This window comes from Enhydra lutris, unplaced genomic scaffold, assembly GCF_002288905.1.
Source record: "Enhydra lutris kenyoni isolate GAN:26980312 unplaced genomic scaffold, ASM228890v2 scaffoldscaffold38, whole genome shotgun sequence".
Lineage (NCBI taxonomy): Eukaryota > Metazoa > Chordata > Mammalia > Carnivora > Mustelidae > Enhydra > Enhydra lutris.
The window spans coordinates 14,510,059-14,529,878 of record NW_019154122.1 but is presented as its reverse complement, the minus strand read 5'-3'; the positions used below and the strand labels follow the sequence as shown (position 1 = coordinate 14,529,878).

General features: G+C 51.0%; 1 protein-coding gene across 1 annotated transcript; it reads right to left on the bottom strand.

Moving 5' to 3' along the window:
- Nucleotides 1-6,253: 6,253 nt before the first annotated feature.
- On the bottom strand, nucleotides 6,254-19,081 carry LOC111154895 (ERBB receptor feedback inhibitor 1). Its single transcript, XM_022514841.1, has 4 exons — nucleotides 18,941-19,081; nucleotides 8,987-9,177; nucleotides 8,801-8,877; nucleotides 6,254-7,858 (listed from the first exon to the last, which is right to left on the bottom strand). Exons 2-4 carry the CDS (start codon nucleotides 9,106-9,108, stop codon nucleotides 6,699-6,701), a joined length of 1,359 nt encoding a protein of 452 aa, XP_022370549.1. The 5' UTR covers nucleotides 9,109-9,177; nucleotides 18,941-19,081; the 3' UTR covers nucleotides 6,254-6,698.
- Between the last annotated feature and the right edge of the window lie 739 nt (nucleotides 19,082-19,820).

The following is a 19,820-nucleotide window of genomic DNA, read 5'->3' as shown; positions in this document are numbered from 1 at the left end:
TTGCTACAGGTTGACCTGCGGAGTGTTCCTGGCAGTTTTCAGGAATCACCGGTCAAGGGCTGGGTGCACTGGGGAGGCACGCGTTAAGCCCAACAGCCCGAGAGCAGCTCTCTCTCTAGAAGCTGAAACCAGGACCCAGAAGAGTCCTTTCTGAACATCTCCAGCTCGCTCCCCGGTCTCAAACCCCCTCTGCGGCCTGGCAGTCGGGGACATTGAGGGACGGTTCCCAGGACCACTCTGATATGAAGGGTTTCTTCACATACAGAAAGTCAGACACACCAAGTACGTTTGCCACTCTGAGTTCTGGGCAGGTAACATGAAAGCGGGAGTGAGCTTGTTTAAACATGCTCCCCTGACAGATTCTCTGCGGCTTAGGCAGAAGGTTCTTGAAGTTCGATACATTCAAGGGAAAAGCAAGCATGAAAATTCACACCCTCCAATTGCCTTAGACATGCCTACATCATGTTATTCCGCTCGGTGACAAGGAATAAAAGGCAAGGCTCACCAAGTTCAGGCACATTCAGAGCTTCTTCCCTGTTCTCCTCCCCTCTCCCCTCTATGCTTTCCCCTAAATAAGACCCAAAAATGTCTCTTGAAAGGTGTATAATTCGCATGTGGAGGGGAGAAGAACCCAAACCTTTGTTCAAGGGTCTAGTCTGCAAAGAAAACTTGTCTCTGTACTGTCATTTGCCCCAGACTTTTCCAAAGACAAGGTTAGCTCAAAGCTTTAGTACCGGCTTAGAAATTCAGTTTGCCTCTTGCTTTGTTACACATTTCGAAGTTGTGGCACCTCTAGGCTCTGGGAGACCATTCCTGAACCCTCCAGGTTTGAGGGGTTAGCTTTACTAGAGCTCCTGCAAATTAGCCTTGCAGAAAATCTTGGCCGATCAGAGTCAACACCCATCAGCTTTATCTCCTCAATTGCCATTAGCATAATGTATAAATATTTACATGGCAATGTATTTTTAAAGCTTTATTAGCTTTTCATAAAACGCCTAACAGAATGCCAGGATTAATTTCTGAATTAATTTTAAGAAGTGGGACACAAGTCCATTTCGACAGGAGCTCTTTCCGAACAGAAGTGCGCGTCTGCGTCGGGCTCTCTGCTCAGCGGGGAGCCTGCTTCCCCCTCTCCCTCTGCCTGCCTCTCTGCCTACGTGTGATCCTTCTCTCTCTGTCAAATAAGTAAATAAAATCTCTTAAAAAAAAAAAAAGAGCGTCTGTGTATTGGGACAATGTCCATTTCCTGGTTTTGATGACGGACTATAATTTTGAAAGCTGTTGTCTTTGGGGGAGGCCGGGTAATGGGTCCAGGACGTCTTTCTGTGCAAGCTTGAAACTTCTCGGGAGTCTGTAATTCCCACAAAATATAAAAGCAAAGAAACCAGGTATGAAATACCCCTGCAAGGAGCTTGTTTTCAAGAGAAAATCTCCATGTACCTCAAAACTACAAATCAGGTGATGAAATTAGGAACGACAGGAGAGACTAATTGAACTCATATTTTGATACTTGAGCCGATGGACAGAGGGATGCAGTTCTCTCTCCTTCAACTCTGAAATGCTCTGCAAGAATCTGTCGGCCTCTTTTTTTGGAACAGGGCCCCTCGCTGCGAAGAGACACCCTCTTAAGGAACGTTCTTTTCATTACATAGTTAACTAAGATATCCCTAGAGACCTAGGGAGAAATAAGCAACATGTAAACAAGCACGTGGCATTTTAAAAAAGATAAGGAACTCATGATCGATTATGGCCGCCTGGGGAGACCTCCCATCTAATATTATCCGCGTTTGATGCTGACCGACAAACGGGTCCTCTCGACCTTAGCATCTGCTCTCTGCCATGAGACAGTCCCTAATAATAAATCCTTGCGGTTTGTGTGGTATTGGGCCTGCTGGGGCCTGGTCTCACGTTGAGGGGACAGCGGGGCTCGGGGAAGCTGAGGGAATCCTTCGCATCGGAGGTGGGAGGTTGACCGGAGCCCCCGTTTCCCAACTTTACGGTCATACTTTGTTGCTAAGATAGTACCTGCCCGATCACAGTGTGTCCAGCGGCCGCTGCCAGCTCATTGCTCCTGCTGGGCTGTGGCAACAGCTCAGAGTGCAGGCCGGGGCCAGCCGGGGCCGGGAGAACTGTCGGAGCTCGGCTGGCTCCGGGCGCGGCGGGAGGACTGAGCTTCTGCTCTGACCGAGTTTCAGTTGCGTACGCATTTGGTTGGCCACGGAAAGTAGGGAAAAGCATTCTTGCAAAATCAAGGAAAAACGCGAAGGTTCAGAGGGAAGCAAATGTGGATGCTTGGGGCGCGTGCGTGGCTCAGTCCGCTGAATGGCTGACTCTTGATTTCAGCTCAGGTCATGGTCTGGGGTTGTGAGATTGAGCCCTACCTTAGGCTCTGCGCTCAGCAGGGAGTCTGCTTGACGTTCTCTCTCTCTCCCTCTCCCACTGCCCCTCCCCTCTCCATGCCCACGCTCTCTCTCTAAAATAAAATAAATCTTAAAAAAAGAAGGGGGGGGGCCCTTGGGTGGCTCAGTGGATTAGGCCTCTGCCTTCGGCTCAGGTCATGATCTCAGGGTCCTGGGATCGAGCCCCGCATCGGGCTCTCTGCTCAGCGGGGAGCCTGCTTCCCCCCTCTCTCTGCCTGCCTCTCTGCCTCCTTGTGATCTCTGTCTCTCTCTCGCTCTCTCTCTAAAAAAAAAAAAAAAAAGAAGGGGGGGCGCCTGGGTGGCTCAGTGGGTTAAAACCTCTGCCTTTGGCTCAGGTCATGATCCCAGGGTCCTGGGATCGAGCCCCGCATTGGGCTCTCTGCTCAGCAGGGAGCCTGCTTCCTCCCCCCTCTCTGCCTGCCTCTCTGCCTACTTGTGATCCATGTCTGTCAAATAAATAAATAAAATCTTAAAAAAAAAAAAAAGATGGTCTTGACCACAATACAAGGAAAGGCAATGGAAGGGGGAAGAAAAGAGGCAAAAAATAGGTGTCAGCAAAGATCAGTGGGAGTGCTCTATTTACCTCTCCTGGGTCATCCTGGCACCCCTGGAGGCTGATGGAGCTCACGGAGGGGGTAAGGGTGGGAGTGGGGGGCGGGGGTGCTGGAGCCACACGCCCTGAGCTCATCCCATCCAAGGTCTTCAAGCTGCTGCTTCTACCTCAAAGGATCTCTCAAAGCAGGTTTTCTCCATCTCCAGGCCTAACATCTCCCCTGGCCCCTTGTCTCTCCAGGTCCCGACACCTCCCGGTCCTGACAGCCCCACATTCCCCTTGGCTTCTCTCCAATCTGTTCCCCATACAATAGCCACTGTCATCTTTTTTTTTTAAGGTTTTATTTATTTGACAGAGACCACAAGTAGGCAGAGAGGCAGGCAGAGACAGAGAGGGGGGAAGCAGGCTCCTCGCTGAGCAAAGAGCCTGATGCTGGGCTCGATACCAGGACCCTGGGATTATGACCTGAGCCGAAGGCAGAAGCTTTATTTAATCCACTGAGCCACCTAGGCGCCCCCCCACTGTCGTCTTCTTAAGATAAGTCAGATCCTGTCGCTCCCTTACCTAGATCTTTAAGTGGTCACTACCTTGCCCAGCGTCCATCCTCCTGTGGCCACAACTTCTGGCTTATGGAAGATGCCAGCCTTTTCTTTCCAGCCTCAGGGGCTCACAGGTAATGTGTTTCCTCGGCCTTTCCTCCCTGTTCCCTCCACCTCCTTCGGCTTAGAGTCCGACCCTTCCATCTCATCACATTAGAGTACAGCCCCTTTGTTACCTACCACACTGTACACTCCTTGGTGGCGCTCACTGCAAACCATAATTAAGGACTGCTTTAAATTCTAGAAGGCAGGCTTCTAAATTCTAGAAGCCTAGGGGCTCAGTCGGTGAGCATCAGCCTTCGGCTCAGGTCATGATCCCTGCATGGTCCTGGGATCACGCCCGCATCCAGCTCCCTGCTCAGCAGGGAGTCTGCTTCTCCCTCTCCCCCTCCCCCCTCTCATGCATGCACTCTCTCTCAAAATCTTCTTTTTTTTTTAAGATTTTATTTATTTATGACAGAGAGATATAGCAAAGAATGGGAGAGGGAAAAGCAGGCTACCTGTCAAGGAGGGAGCCTGATGTGGGGCTTGATCCCAGGACCCTGGGATCATGACCCAAGCCACCCAGGCACCCCTCTCTCTCAAAATCTTAAAAAAAAAAAAAAATTCTAGAGGGCAGAGGATATGCCCACCTCCCAGGACCCAGAATGTGGTTGGGATTTCCTAGCCAGTGTCTGTCGAACCAACTCCCCCAGCCCATTTCCTGGTCTGTAAAGTGTCAGAAATAACCCGTCAGGGCACAGTAACCAATGACCATGAAGGTCATGCACCTACAGGCTGCCAAGGGTTCATACATGGTTGCCACAGATAATTCCCTATCACGGCTATCAGGATGCTAATTTTACCCAAGGACAGAGACGTTAAGAATCTTCCCGACACATAATTAGGCAGAGGTAGAGGTGGACTCCCAGCCCGGCTCACTGACCTCGGAGCCCTGGTACTCTGGAGGATACCAGCACGTGCAGGGGCTCGGTCAAGGTAACGGAGAGCTTCACCATTGCCCAGGAGCCATGGAGGGGTGAGAGTGACTGGGTTTTGGCTACAGGGCCCAGGAGAGGGGAGAGCTGAGCATAGGGTCCCACGGAGCTGGAGAGGTGCCCTCACACACCCAGTGGCCTAGCTTCCTCCTGTGCCGAGAAGCCGGGAGAAGCATGGCTGTCCTCTCCAAGAGGCCTGGGCAGGTTAGGGTTTCTCTGGTGGCCTCATGTCAGACAGGAAGCAGAGCTTCCCAAAGGACCCACAATGATCCAGACCTAATCCTGAAACTCATTGTGAGTCACATCAAGTCTGTAAGAGGTGACTTGGTCCGTATGTGCCCCGTGATGGGCAGGCCCCTCCCCAGCAGGCCCAGCATCAGCCCAAGCCCCTCTGTGAACTGTGAAAGGTGAAAACAAACAGCCCACTTGCACCGCGTCTCTAAGATTCATTATCAGTCGCTCAAATTACTTTTATTTCAGGGAATGACGGTAAAGTTCAAGCGCTTAGGAAGCCATGAAAAAGCTTCTCTTGTGCTTAGAGATGGCAATGCTTGTCAACGTACTTGAGACATCAACTTTTATAAGACTTTAGGCAAGAAACATTGTTAACGGTGTCATAAATAGTATTATAACTTTATTAAAATGAAAAGACAATATTCAAAATAATGCAACAGAAATGAATAAAATCCTTTGTCCAACACTGTACACATAATGCAGAAATCAGTGCATTTTTTCTAAAGCATGTCTTAACCTTCATTTAGTTCATACTAAAATATAAGCTTTAAATAGCTCAAATCGTATCATTCAGCAGTTTAAACTGTAAACAGCTTGTTGAACTGTTAAGAGAACATTGTAGTAATGTACCTCTGTTAGTGAGCACCTTCTCTTTTGTGCTTGTCTCTACAAGATCCACACGTCGAAGCGTGTGGAAGCCCCAGCGCAAGTGACGGGTCTCGCTGAGTCCGGGTGAAGCAGCCAACCGGGACGGTCCCAGAAGCAGGAAGATGCTGATGTGACCCGTGCCATTAAGACATACTGTGCTCTTGGTCACAAGTGTTTCACTCAAAAAGCAAACAATCCCCGGGAAATACTGAATAGGAACCAGCAACACAAGGCCAGCTTGTGCTGTATTTGTGTATTAATACAATCTTAAAAAAAAAAACAACAAAACACCAACACAAAACCACAACACATGCTCCCAGTGACTCTCAGGCACACAGCTGTTTCACGATTGCTTAAAACTGACATCCTGACCACAGGCGAACGGGCTGCTTCTCCACAGGACCTGAACCTGCCCTCCTCCCGCAGCTGCGAGGCCCGTGCTACAATGGGCCAGGCTAGTGGGCAGAACGGAGCAGGAACTGTCGGGAAAAATGGTTTATGGATTCTGGTACCTTCTCATTTGTCAAGGTGTGAGACATGCGTGCACAGGTGAGAACATGGCTGCCAAGCACACTACCAACCTCCCCTCAACGGAGCAGAAGGCAAACTGGAGGGACCCAGGCCTCGGGACGATTTTTAAACTGGGCAGGTAGGGCCATGGGACAGATGGGGGCCCCGCCCTCAATGGCACAGACTGTTTGCAGAAATAAAGGAGACAGAACTTCATGGGCCCGAGAGCCAGATCCTTTCAAACTGACTAAGCAAAAATGGTTTTTGTTTTTGTTTTTTTGGTTGTTTACTGTTTTTTGTTTGTTTTTTTTAAATGATTCTGATCTAAACAATACTGTGTTTTCTTCCATTTGCTCAATTTTCAGTCAGGAGTCGTCCTCCAGCTTGTTTTAACATTCTGAATACATGTTACTCTAAGGTAGCAACTAATTGGTTATCCCGCGACTACGGCCCGCAGCTGCCACACAGGCTTCTATAGGTCTCTAATGTATACACATCGAAGGTTCCCCAGCCTTCCCTCCCCGCCGGCACAGCTTTACATTCCAGGCTGGAACAGACTTTCCTGCAACGCCAACAAAATCAGGGCTTCCCAGTCTGAGGGCCCCTGGTGGCTGCTCTGACCCTCTCTCTAAGACGGAGGGTTCAGCTATTCTGCTCTGCGATCTGGAACACTCCCCTGTGAACCTCCACTGAACGGGAGAGTGGCTTGCGAACCATCTGCTCCCAGGGAGCCCCTGCTGAACCACGACCGCGGAGCCTAAGGAGAAACCACGTAGGACAAGTGTTTGCGCTTCATGTGGCCACCGAGGTCCAGTTTTGTTTTTGGGTCCGGCTTGTCTGCGGCTGGGACGACACCGCAGTCAGCAGACAGGGGCTGGGGCTGGGGGCCTGTGGGTGTTTCTTCTGCTTCCCGAAAAAACTTTTCATATTTGTCCAGGTACGGGGGTCTCTCAGGTAGTAGGTAATAATGCGTGGAACTGACCTTCTTCCCATTTTCGATAATGGGCAGAATGCAGGGAACCTTATTGGCAGATCCTTCGCTGTTCTGTCTCTGCAGAGCCTTGCTGCTGACGTACTTGGGGTCGGGGGCGAAGCTCTGCGTGGGAGGCATGACCCCGTTGAGGTAAGACGGGAGGCTCTTGGGGCTGGGTGTGCGCGAGTTACTGCGGGATAAAGGTTCTCTCGGCGGTACTTTGGGAGGCCTGTCTTCGTCACTGTAGGTGCTGGAAGTAACCTCTGCTGACCACCTTCTGTAATCCGGCTTCACGGGCCGGGGAGGTATGGGGACCCTGGGGGGCACCTCGGGTTTGTCTTCGTCCGAGTTGGGAGAAGCTCTGTGTATGTAGCTGGACACCCTTATGGCGGGCTTGTTGAAGGACCCGGCCGGTCCCGAATGCGACCGTCGCAGTCTCCGGTGGCTCTGGGGCGGGGGAGGATTTGAACTCTGCACCGCGCCGTGCGGCTCGGGCGCCTGGCTGAGGTCGGCTGCGGAGACGGCCGGGGTGTCGAAGTACGCGTAGTTGATCTGTCCACACCCGCGGAAGCTGCGCCGGCCGGGGACGTCGTATCTGAAGCCGGAGAGCGCGCAGTCTCGCAGGAGCAGGTCGGTGTCCGAGCTGGTGAGGTATTCCACCTCGCAGTCGGCCTCGTCCAGGCACAGGTCCTCCGAGATGGGCAGTGGCGGGAGCGGCCGCGAACCCCGGTCGCAGAGGGCCGCGCAGGGGAAGGGGGACGGGGGGCTCCTCCCGGGGGTGAGCGGAGGGGACGCGCACAGCCCGTTCACCGAGAGCCGCCGCAAACCGCACACCACGCGCTCCTCTCCTCGCTGCGAGCCGTCTTCGCCCGGGGGGATGACGAGAGGGGCCAGGCTGGGCTTCTGAGCAGGGCCGTCCCTCGCGGCAGGCGTCGCCGCGTGCCCTGCAGCCAACGAGAGGGGTCAGGAAGGGGCGCGCATGCCTGTCGTGCTGCCCCACCCCCGCCGCTCCAGGCCGAGCCCCCCGGCCCGCACCCCTGCGCTCAGGGCTCTCAGCTGAGGCAGCGCATGCGCGACGGTGCGGGCCGAGAACACCCGGGGACAGCCACCGGCCGACCGGCGCCAGAAGATGGCGGCCGCCAGGGACCTGCTTCAAAGGGCACGTCATCTGGTCCATCTGCCCCGGACGTGCGCGGGGGCACAGCCACACACCCCACACCCCGCGGCAGGTTTGGTGACGCGTGCGAGCCTCGCAGACCACGAGCGGCGTGTCCTTTCCGGACGACCGCGCCACACCGGCCCGGCCACGGGAAGAGCGGCGGCGACACGAGGCAGGCGAGGGACGCGTCATGCGACACCGGGGCCGCGTTGGGGGACACCGGGGCCCACACCAGCAGCCCAACGGGACGTCAGGGGCGCGCGGACCTGCACGTGGTGTGCTGGGGCCCCTGACAGCAATCTAAGGAGCGCAGTGTCCGCGTCACAAGTGCCGGGCGGCACGTCACACACTTTCCTCAGTCTCTTGTCGCCACAGACACTATTGCTCGCCCACGGATGCGTGCCCGACACTCGTGAGGGAGAGGACAGATCTACTCCGAGGTCTCTGCAGGCTACGTGTGGACCAGAGCTGGGGCCACGTCGGCGACTGTGGAAGGTCCCGCTTCCACAAACGGGTCTCGTCAGGGCCCCGCCGACTCAGGAGGAAGGCAGGGGGCTGGAGAGCCGGGCGGCTCTCTTCACAGCCTGCTGCCACCAGGGCTCGGGCGGCTTCCACGCTCCGGCACGGAGCTGCAGGACCAGCGGGCCCGTCCCCCGGCCCATCCCCGCCCCCCCCGCCCCCCCCACCCCAAGTACCCGCGCCCCCACCGCGTTTTGGGGACACGTACCGAGAGACGCGAGGTGCTCCTGGGCCGTGGAGTTGAGGCTGTAGGCCATCGTGATCGGGTCAATGTTCAAAAAGTGACTGAAAGGAAAGGAAAAACATCTTGGTCATTAACAAGGAGCCGTCCTAGTCTCCAGCTCACCCGAACACCAGGGCTTAGACTTCTCAGGCCGTTCTGTCCTGCGCTTACTTTTCAAACTCACTGCGGCCGCCCCAGCAGGTCCTCACGGTCCTCATGGCTTGGCCATCGTGCAGAAATCCAGTTTTTAATGGGACTCTAATCTCCTGAGCAGCAACTCCTGCCGTGGACATGGTGTCTTACTCTGGAGGTCTCCACGCTTGAGGCCGAGGGATCTGTGGTCAACCAGTAGCCTGCATTCCCTGCGCAGGGGCGGACAGAGAAGAGCCGGGTGAACAAACAATTCAGAAATACCCATAGAGAGCTAATATCTTCTGATATCCCTGGGCATTTGGGACAGAAAACTGTATAGACGTTCACTCGATCCCGACCTCTTGGCACAAACTCATCCTTACTTCTCATCGTCATGGCACTACTTAAACGTGGACACTTTGAGCAACTGGGGAGGGGAGGGGGGATGGGGTTACTAATCAAAGCTCTGCATGCTTTGGCAAAGTGAGGAATAATCCACGGCGAGCAAAAGCCCATCTCCCACCGCAGCCCAACAGCTGCATGATAAGTCCTGCTCGCTTGCCAAAGCGCGAGGAGCTCCCTGTCCCCCAAGCCAACAGGGTCATTTCAGAAATCACTGTATTCAGTCCCGCAGAACCGACATTCACTAAAACCCAAGGCTTCAAATGAACAAGAGATCCTATGGTGGCAGCAGACCTCCCCACGACCTAGCATTTGTTTGGATTCTGTAGTTCAGGGTTGGCCCCGGGAGGACAAATTCTCCAGTTACCACCTCTTCGAGAATAAAGAAATCGCTAGATAGGAGCATCCTAATTTCCATTATCCTGTAAAAATTAAGTTCTGCAAGGTTATGGGTTTCAGCAGAGGCCTGGGACAGCTTCCTCCTCCCTTTGAAAGACAAACTTAAAGGCACATTCTTCACATTCTCCTGTACCAAGTGCCTTCTGCTTCATGCCTTGCCTCCTGCAAGGCAAGGATGACAGAGGCTAAGTAAGTGCCTTTTCTTGATTTAGCAGTTCCTCAATGTCCCTCATCAGGTGCGCCGTGTCTGGGGTCAACCAGTAGCTCCCCCCACACCCTCTTGCTAGAGGAGTCTTCTAGCATCTGGCTCTGCTTTCTTGGCATCTTCATGCTTCCTTAGAGTTAAGTTGAGGCTTTTTTTCCTTTGAGACACTAGGATATAATCTGTCAACTCTGTTTAACACTGACCCCTTCTGGGATGAGCACAGACGCTTCCTAACACTCTAGTGCTCTCCCCGAGCATGCGCACAGCTGCCCAGAGCCTGGTGGTTTGCGGAGGACTGGGGGCGTTCTGGGGGATGGAGGAGGAGGTTCACAGGTCATCTGTTTCAGGGACAGATCTGTCACCCACTAGACTGGGAGTCCAGGAAAGAGGCTAGGTCGCAATCATCACTCATCACTAATGGAACATCAGCAAATGACTGCTAGCTGCAGGAATGACCAGACCCTACCATCTCCTTATTACCATGGTCAGGGTCAACTGAACGTACAGGGATATGTGGGTTCCTGTACAAGGAATGTACAAGGGTCTTTCTTTTTTTTTTTTAAGCTACAGATCTAAAAAACACTCTGCAAGTGCTTACTGTTGCTCATGCAAAAAGAAATGGAAAGACAGTAATGTTTCGGAAACAAAGTGAAGATGGGGCCATTACTGGCCCTCGGCTTTTTACTCTCCCAAAGCCAGCTGCTCTGATACATGAGGCAGCGACTTAAGTAGCTTTCAAATATTATTTCAAATAGTCAAGCTTTCTTTTCCTGTGATGAGTCTCTCAAAGACATACTGTTAAGAAGAACGGGGGGGGGGGACCCCACCCTTTAAGAAACCTAAGTTATCGAGAGACCTTATTTTTTGTTTTTGGTCTTCAGAGGCTTGAAATGAAACACACATTTATTTTACCTGGATTAAGGAGAGCTATAGAAAATTAACAACATTTTTTAGAACACACTGCTTGGTACTCCCTCTGGGCGCCTGGCCTGGTGGCATGTGATGCTTCCCCGCCCCCCAGCACCCTACAAGCTCAGGCAAGACCACAGGGAAAGTATCTGTGGTGATGTAAAAATGAAAGGCCAAGATAGGAGGAAGAATATGGTATTTAAGTAGTTTGAAAGCACACGTTTGGAGATCGCTCATCCAGATTACAGGAAAATGCTGCGGGGGGGGTTTCTGGAGGCCCAACCCCCACCTGTCTGCAGGCCAGCAAGTGCTCCTCGTAATTACTGCGTGTCAGCCTCCTAATGCCATCTAAATCTTAGCTTTCAACAGAATGATTGTGTAACTATCGCCTCTGCTGGAATGGCCTCGGAATTCTAAACTCACATTTCGGCAGCCCCTCCGAATTATGTATACGTTCTAGAAAGTTATTTTTTATTCATTGTTTCCATCACCTACTTGTTAGCTTTCTTAAGAAAAAAAATTTTTTTAGTATAAAAAGAATTGTGTTCACTAAGCCAGCTCACTTCTGACCACAATAGTGTCTTTGTGTATTCATAGAAGGTGACCTGCCTCTACATTTCAATGGGGAATTGTGAATGGGACGTGTTATGAAACTGTCCGAACTTCCTACTTGCTTGCTTGGGAGAAGCCAGGAGGGAAACATAACTGCATGTTCTCGTTCGGAAAATAACTTCCAACTACAGGCCCAGGAAGGGTGACCTGCCGTAGGTTTGGAAGCAAATGTTTTTGGCATGTTCCTGGGAATGCCAGCTACCTACAACTCTTCCACGCCTCTCTCAAAGCTCCCCAAGTCTGCAGTACATAACCTCCTGGGTTTGCGGGGGGCCGGGGGGGGGATCAGCCTGGCCAAGCTCAAGTTAAAAAGAAACCCACAGGTCCAGTGACATTTCATTAATGCTCAAGTGTTTCAAATTTTGTTTCTGTGTCAACCATAAAGCCAGCTCTCCCTGACAGCTCAGGAGGCAAGCAACTGCAAGAACAGCCCTATGTGGGGAAATCAGCATCTCTCAGCACAAGACGGCATTCTGTTATGAAATGCAAACTATGAGAGCGGATGTGAACCGAGGCAGCGCGGTGTCCAACAGGATCGGAATGACCTTGGGCAAAAGAACTTCCCTAAAATTCATCAACTAATCTTTAGCCTTTTCGGTGTGTCAGAAGTGCAGTTAAATACCAATCCCAGATGTGAACTACTGTTTCCTACTAACCTCACTTTTTTTTTCAACTTCAAGACAAAAAGTAGTACCCCCTGAAAGCCATCCTCTGCTTTGCTCTCCCTGCAACTGCCCCTCCCCCACCCCGCTCTTGGGGTTTGGATCTACTTCTACGAGACTACGAGACAACTCCTCCATCTCCTGACTCTTGACTCCAGCCCTGATTCAAGCTTCCACTTTGCATTTCCTATTGTCTGGTGATTATCTTTCCACTTGGATGGCCCTCTGGCATCTGCAACGCTACAAACCAAACTCCTGTCACTTACTTCACACCCCCCGCCCCCTTCCCAAACCAGTTCAGGGTCTGCAAGGATGCCGCTTCTCCCACAGGCACCATTTTTCATAACCCGAGCCAGGACAGATGCACATGTTCTTGGGTTATTTTGTGTCTTCTTGCCCAAATTTTGGGGACTTTCCCCACCTCCTGTGTAGATCCTGGCGTCACTCATTTCTGATAAATACTTACTAAACGGATATTGAGAAAAAAGTCATCTCACTTCTAAAAAAAATAATGACATGACAGACTCCTGTAAATCAGTGAAGAACTAAGGGATAAACCTAACATGGGCTGACACCTCCTGATAATGTGACAAATTTAGGTAAGAAGCAGGCAAGGGATTCTCATTACATTGACTTCCAAAATCTGAAGTGGACAGTATACAGACTGGGTGAAAACTCTAAGCTTAAGTGATTGACAATGTAACTTTCTCAGTTGGTTTCTATTACTATACATTCACCTAAGCCCGGGGTGGGGGGGGGGGGCTTTCTGAAAATAATGAATTTCACCTTCTCTTCCACACTATTCCTTTACCTACTGTGCTTGTTGCTAAAGTCACTTTCCTTAAACAAAACCAAAAGAGGCTACACCAAAAAGCATACCACAGATGCTTTATTAAAGTGAAATCACATGCCTTTACATTGAGGAAAGTCACTTTGAAACGGTTTTTTTTTTTTTTTTTTAAACCAGGCTACCTTAAGACTGTAACCTAGATGTGCTTACCTTCCAGCAGATCTCATTAATAAATCTCAAAAGCAATCCCCAAGAGGAGGAGGGGCACATTTTTGTCATACAACTCACCCAGTTCTGCCCAGTGCTTCCTTATTTAAAAGTGTGATGTAATTTCCTTCTTTCAATCTGGTTTTAGAACCTGATTTCTGTTTATTCAGGGTGATAAATGGTCTTTTCAACCTTATTTAACAACCACCTACATGACTATTTCCTTACCAAAAGAGATAGAAGATAATCCTATTCAGAGCCAAGATTTGTTAAAAAACAAAAACCAAAACCAAAAAACTAAAAACTGATTTTGGAACATGACAAATTCCATGATTTTATTTTTTATTTAAAAAAAACTTTTTTTAATTCCATGATTTTAGATCCTCCCCACAGAAACCACCACCTGCACGTTTACCTTCAGTCTGAAAATGCCTAAAATAATCACCTTTGAGAATATTAAAACAAAACCAAAATCCCATCATTTTTTTTTTTAAAGATTTTATTTATTTATTTGTCAGAGAGAGAGCGAGCACAGGCAGACAGAGTGGCAGGCAGAGGCAGAGGGAGAAGCAGGCTCCCCACAGAACAAGGAGCCCGATGTGGGACTCGATCCCAGGACGCTGGGATCATGACCTGAGCTGAAGGCAGCTGCTTAACCAACTGAGCCACCCAGGCGTCCCCAAAATCCCATCATTTTTACTGTGATTCATGTCTAAAGCTTTAGCAGCTCCGCTGTTTGACACACTGAACACTAGTGTTTTCGCTTTGACTAATAGCATGAGAAGACTTACTGATTAAAGGACTCTTCACAATCCAAGGCCCAAATTCAGGGTTCTTCTTGGATTTCACCCTAACAGACCATGATTTGGGGGAAGAGAGAAGGAGGCAGGCAGAAATTTCCTTCACGATCCCCTGCTACATTACATTACATCCTCCACATGCATGGCCTTCACATGAAGAGCAAAGAGGACTTCACATCTTTCATGTTAAGTTACAGGAAAAAAGGTCACTGAAATGCTCCTGCATGAATTCAAGGTAAACATGAGGGTTTCAGGACCCAGGGCAACACCGCTCTGCAGGGTGAGGATGGACATCTCGTGTCCGGCAGCATCCATCCACCCTTCAGTGGGCCAGCATGGAACAGTCCACTTGTAGGTGGTAAAAACTGGGGCAACAAGAAAAATAATTTATCTTCCGACTGTCAAAAGCAAAGCTGAGTGACATAATTTGTGGAATAATGCAGAGTATTTTCTAGCTGAGTATTTTAAGAAACAGCAAACTAACAAAAAACCTATTCGTTCCACGGCCATCGTCATCAATAGCCTTTTGATTCACTTGGTGTCCTACGCGGCCTTCGCGCAGAGGCAGAAGGATACCACGGCAGGGACGCAGGCTCTTGTCCTTTGTGCTCTTCCTACAGATGCTACGGTCAGGAGCAACACACGCACGGGATTGCAAAATATTATTCCTTTTAGACATACACATAACAGATTTCCAAATGGAAAAAATACGTGGGTTCTATTCTAATCTTAACAAGGAGCACAATAATCCAATGATGGGAAGGGAGTCTTTGAAACTTGAAATGTACTTAATGAGCACTGGAGTCACCCAATGGGGTAACACCAGGTTGTTACAAGGAACATAAAACCAGTACAAAAAATAAACTAATTCTTGGGAACTTATCTGGCAGGCATTGTTCTAAGTGATGTATAATTTATTTAATCCTCTCAACAACCCTGTGGGGCAGGTTACTATTATGACCCTCATTTACAGCTGAGGAACTGCAGGCACATCAAGTTAAGTAACTCGCTCCAGGTCAACGGTGGGGCCCAGAGACTTAAGCCAGGCTCTTGCTGTGCACACCACCTGGCCTCTCCGAGCCCCTCAGGCTGTTAACTGGGAATAAGATCTGACCCACTACAAGGCCCGTGTTCAGGGTGGCTCAGACAGACTTTTCTGGGGATTTGCTGCTTGGTAATAGTTTTTCTTGGGTAACCCTTAGACTATGAAAGTTCCTATTTTATTTCAGCTCCATCAAATCCTCCTATGAAAGTTGTAAATTGCAGACTTAGCCTGTGTATCCTCTGGAAGGGTGGTCAAGGTATCAATTTTACACTCTGTGACTACTTGGAGCAATTCTTTCCAAGCCCTCAATCTTTGAGGACACACTGATGCCCCAGCACTACACACCCCGTTACAACACGATACCTGGTATCACGAAGGTCTGTCTTTACCCAGGTATCCCTACAGATACCCAAGGGGCCTCCTTTTAACACCCTCTCACAGCATGGATCCCGGTAATGCCATTACAATCAGGCTCCATTTTAGTCTGGAATCTAATGATGGAAGATCTTATCTTTGCAAAGCACTCTATAAATTACAAAGTACTTTCCGACACATCATCTCACCTGATCCCCACAACATCCCTGTCAGAGGAGGCAGGGATTACACTCTGTGCCTGCAGATGAGGAAGCGAGGCCAAACACCTTCCTGTCAGCAGCAAGGCCAGCGAGGCTCTTCCGCCCTCTAATCCAGCACTCCCCCGCTACACTTTCACTCCTTTCCTCTCCACGGTCTCTTCATTCTAGGCAGAAACTTCAGTTCTTCCTTTTCCTTTTCTTTCTTTCTTTCTTTTTTTTTATTTAGAGATTTTATTTATTTGAGAGAGCATGAGTAAGAGGCAGGGCAGAGGAGAGACAGAATCTCAAGCAGATTTCCCTCTGAGTGTGGAGCCCGATGGGAGGAGGGGGAGACTCGAGACTCAATCTCACGACCCTGACCCCAAATCAGGAGTCAGACGCCTTCCTGACTGAGGCACCCAGGCACCCCAACCGCACTTCTCTTTCTAATGTTCTCCTTTATCAGTGGGGAAACTGATGCAGGGATGGCTAAGCGAAATGCTCAAGACCTCAGTGCGAGTCACCTGTTAAGATGGGAATGGGAGCTCCACGCACGGGGTCTCACTCACAAATTCTTACAGGGCAAGGATGAGTTATTTCCACAAGTGGTTCTCAAGTGCTTATTCTGGAGTAGATGCTATGGTAGTGAAGGAGACGTGGCTGCTGTCTGGGAAAGCCTCAGTCTCTGACAACAAGCAGTCTCAGACTGTGAGAACTTCCCCAGGAGGACAGGGTGGGGAGGCCGGATTGACAAGGGCAGTTAGGGCAGGCCTCTCTAGGTGACTTTTTAAACTGAAATTTAATGATGAGAAAGAGGCAGCCATGAGAAGAATGAGAAGAACATTCCACGAAGAGGATATAAAATACAGATTATCTTAAATAATCTGTACCTGGCCAGGTTTCATATTCTGTGGGTCTTCAAGGAGAACTTCAATGTCTTCTCATCCTTACCCTCCTACTGCTTCCTCTGAAATGTTGAATCATGGCACTGTGGAGCGGAAAAGGAGTAAAACTCACGTAGCCAGAGCCTCATATTTTACAAATATGTCCACTGAGGCTTGGAGGATTCAACTGCCCCATTTTATAGTATGAGGAATTGGATTAAACTACCAACAATGATTCCAAATTACAGAATCCTTTTCCCCTTCTGAAGTCTGAGTCTCACACTAACTTTTCCCTGTCTTAAAGCAAATTTCTCTATTATGCTAGCTAACATTCAGAACCCTGAAACTCACCAGTTTTATCTACCTTTACAGAGCATGCATTTATGCTGTGCGAATTATGCCCGAATGCCACAGCTGATCTTGTTTACCCAGTACCCAGGAGGTTATTCGTTAGCTTTTCTGAAGCATGGCCAAACACCAGCACCAAGAGATGCAAAAGGAATCCCGATGATGAGGTACCAATTCAAATTTATTGAGGTTAAAAGCAGAGCTGTTTCTCTGGCAGAGGGAGCTGATGACATTCAAATTCCTGGAATTACCCTTGGCACCACCTTTCCCTCCTCTGCTCACCTTTCTAAAGCAACCTGATGGTATGCAGACATTCAGGTCAGTTTCAAGCATGTTAGATTGTACCTGTAATTTAGGCAACTTGCTTTTAAAAGCTACCATTAGTATTAGCTGAAAGGGGGTATTATCTGGTTCACCTTCTGTGGAGCAGCAGTTAAGAGTCATTTTCACACAAAAACTCAAGACTACAGTATAATTAAATCTCAGAGCAAGAGTGACCAGCGCCTACTGTGAACTGAAAGGAGGAGACACAATTCATCGAAACAGTAGTTTTATGTATCTGTCGAAAATATGAGTAACTCAGACATTTCATAACAGCCATAAAAAAAATATTTGCTTCCCACCCTTATCAGCGACTGGTCCAATCCTGCTGAGACGTAAAATATGCTTCCATGCAATTATTTATCAACCATCGACTATGTGCAAGGCTGCGCGAGATAGAAGCTGTACAGAAGAGTTCCTGCCCTGAAGGAGTTCACAATCTAATACATGCCAGGTTAAAATCCTTAGCCCAGGACCTCTAGCCCCTACTATCACGGAGACAGGCAGCTGAAAATAAGCCTCTGTGTGGAGGGAAGGAGCTGACAAATAGTGTCTGAAGTTCAGGCTAAAAGCTGTATGTACTTCTCTTCAAATCTGCTAATAACTGGGAAAGACAGCAGTACCTACTGGTAACCAATCACAGCACAATTAACAAGAAGCCAACTTTTACTTTGCTTAGCAAAATCTGCTCAGTTTCTGAAATGGGTAGGTGGCCTCCTGTCTCTGTTTAAGTAAAACTTTGCTGAAAACCATATTACAGAAATGGGGAATAAAAAAAAAAAAGCAAGACTTGGTATGGCGAATGTTTCAGTATCCTCAACAAACGCATACCCTTCGCATTCTTACAGATTTATAAAAGCTGGAAAACGTGCAGAATACTGTTCTTCAGGGGGGTAAAAAAAAAACACACACACACACACACACAAAAACCCACAACGCATTTTAACTTCACCTTTCTTCACCTCTGACAGTTGCTTAGAAACCAGTCCGGCCCTACCTGTGTTGCAGGTGTACCTAAAGTCACCAACACATCTCTTTTAAAGCTACAGTCTATTCTGACTGCACTTAAGTTTATGACTAACAATCTATTCATATATATATTTTTTTTTATCAGGTAAGAGACTGGTTCCTTTCAAGCAATGACGAAATCCTAATAAAGACTTAGGAAGCACCGATACAGCACCAATCATGGTTAAGAAGTCATCTAATTTGTACGAGGCTGTGATATACATATAAATACACACGCACAGACACACGAAAAACACCCAATAAGCAGTCACGTTCCGAACACAGAATTCTGCACTCCCATTCCTTCGGAAACAGTAATTAGGACGCTCCGACCAAAGGATCGCGTTTCTGAGACAGGAGGAGGGGGGGCTCGGAATTACTCAAGGGCCCTGACCGGGGATGACCGTCATCGTCGAGAGACAGAGCAGAGGGGCCGCGGGCCGGCCACCCCCAGCACAGCCTTCGGGACGGGGCTGACCGGCACACGGTGCGCGCCGGGGCAGCGCAGCCCCATTGTGGAAGGGGGGACGCCGAGGCCGCCGCCAGCCTCACCAGCGCAGGACCCCGGCCGGCCGCCCTCGAAGCCCGGGCCCTCGCGCAGCGTCCCCGGACCGGCCCCTACCCCTGGCGCCCCCCCCCCCCCCCGTCCGTCCGCCCGTCCGTCTGTCTCTGGAGACTCCGCGTCGCGGAGACCCTCTCCGCACCCCGGGGACCCGCCCAGCGTCGGGAGCCGCCCGCAGCCCGCCTCAGGGGCCCGGCAGGGGCGGGGGCGCGGGGCGGCACCGCCCTCCCCACCCCACCCCACCCCACCCCACCCCACCCCACCCCCGGCCCGCAGGCCCCTTACCCCCGCGGAGCCGCGGCTGCCCCACGGCGCCCTCCCGCGCATGTCCGTCCCGGCTGGCTCAGCGCCGCGGGCTCAGGGGCCCGGACACCGCGCAGGCGCCTCGCCACTCGCTGGCCGCCGCAACCCGCTCGCACTCCCCGCTCGCACTCGTCCGCAGTCGGCGCGGCAGCCGACGCCGCAATATATGCCAGTGGCGGGGCCGTGACGTCGACATCCAGCGCCCCACCTCCCCCGCTCAGCCAATCCCGGCCGCGCGCCGCTTAAAGGGGCGATGCCGCGGCCCAGGCGATGGCGTGGGGTCCACCGGCGTCGCGCGGCCGCGGGGATGACGCCTTTGTCTCCGAGGGGGCCGTTTCTGGGCCGGGGCGGCCTCCGCGTCTCAGCTCTGCGCGAGCCGAGCAGCAGCTGCCGAGGCCCCAGAATCCTGACGCTGAATGTGTGCGGGCAGCTCGGCCTCGGCCCGCGTTCCGCCCGGCTAAAGGGGGCGCCGAGCGTCGCGCGGGGTTTCCCGTCGTTTTCAGGCCCCGGCGGGGCGGGGTTCGGCGCGTGTAACCGGGTCCACGGGCCGTTGCCGCTGCCGTGGTGGCGGGGGACGCCCGGGCCAAGGCCAGTGGAGCCTCTGCAGGCAGGAGGCCCGCGCGCACCGGGAGGCCTGCGAGCTGAGGCGTAGGGGGGGCAGCATGGACAGAGTGGAGCATTGTCGGACAGTGTGGGAAGCAAGCGACGTCGAGGGACAGAGTTGCCCAGCGTGGGACAGCATAGGGCAGGGTGAGACCTTGAGGGGCAGTGAGGCCACCCTGCTGAGGGCCTTTGCTGGGACCGCTGATCGCGGATCTGCCCAGCCCCCTTTCCTCGGACCACATGCCGGAAAACCGAGGCC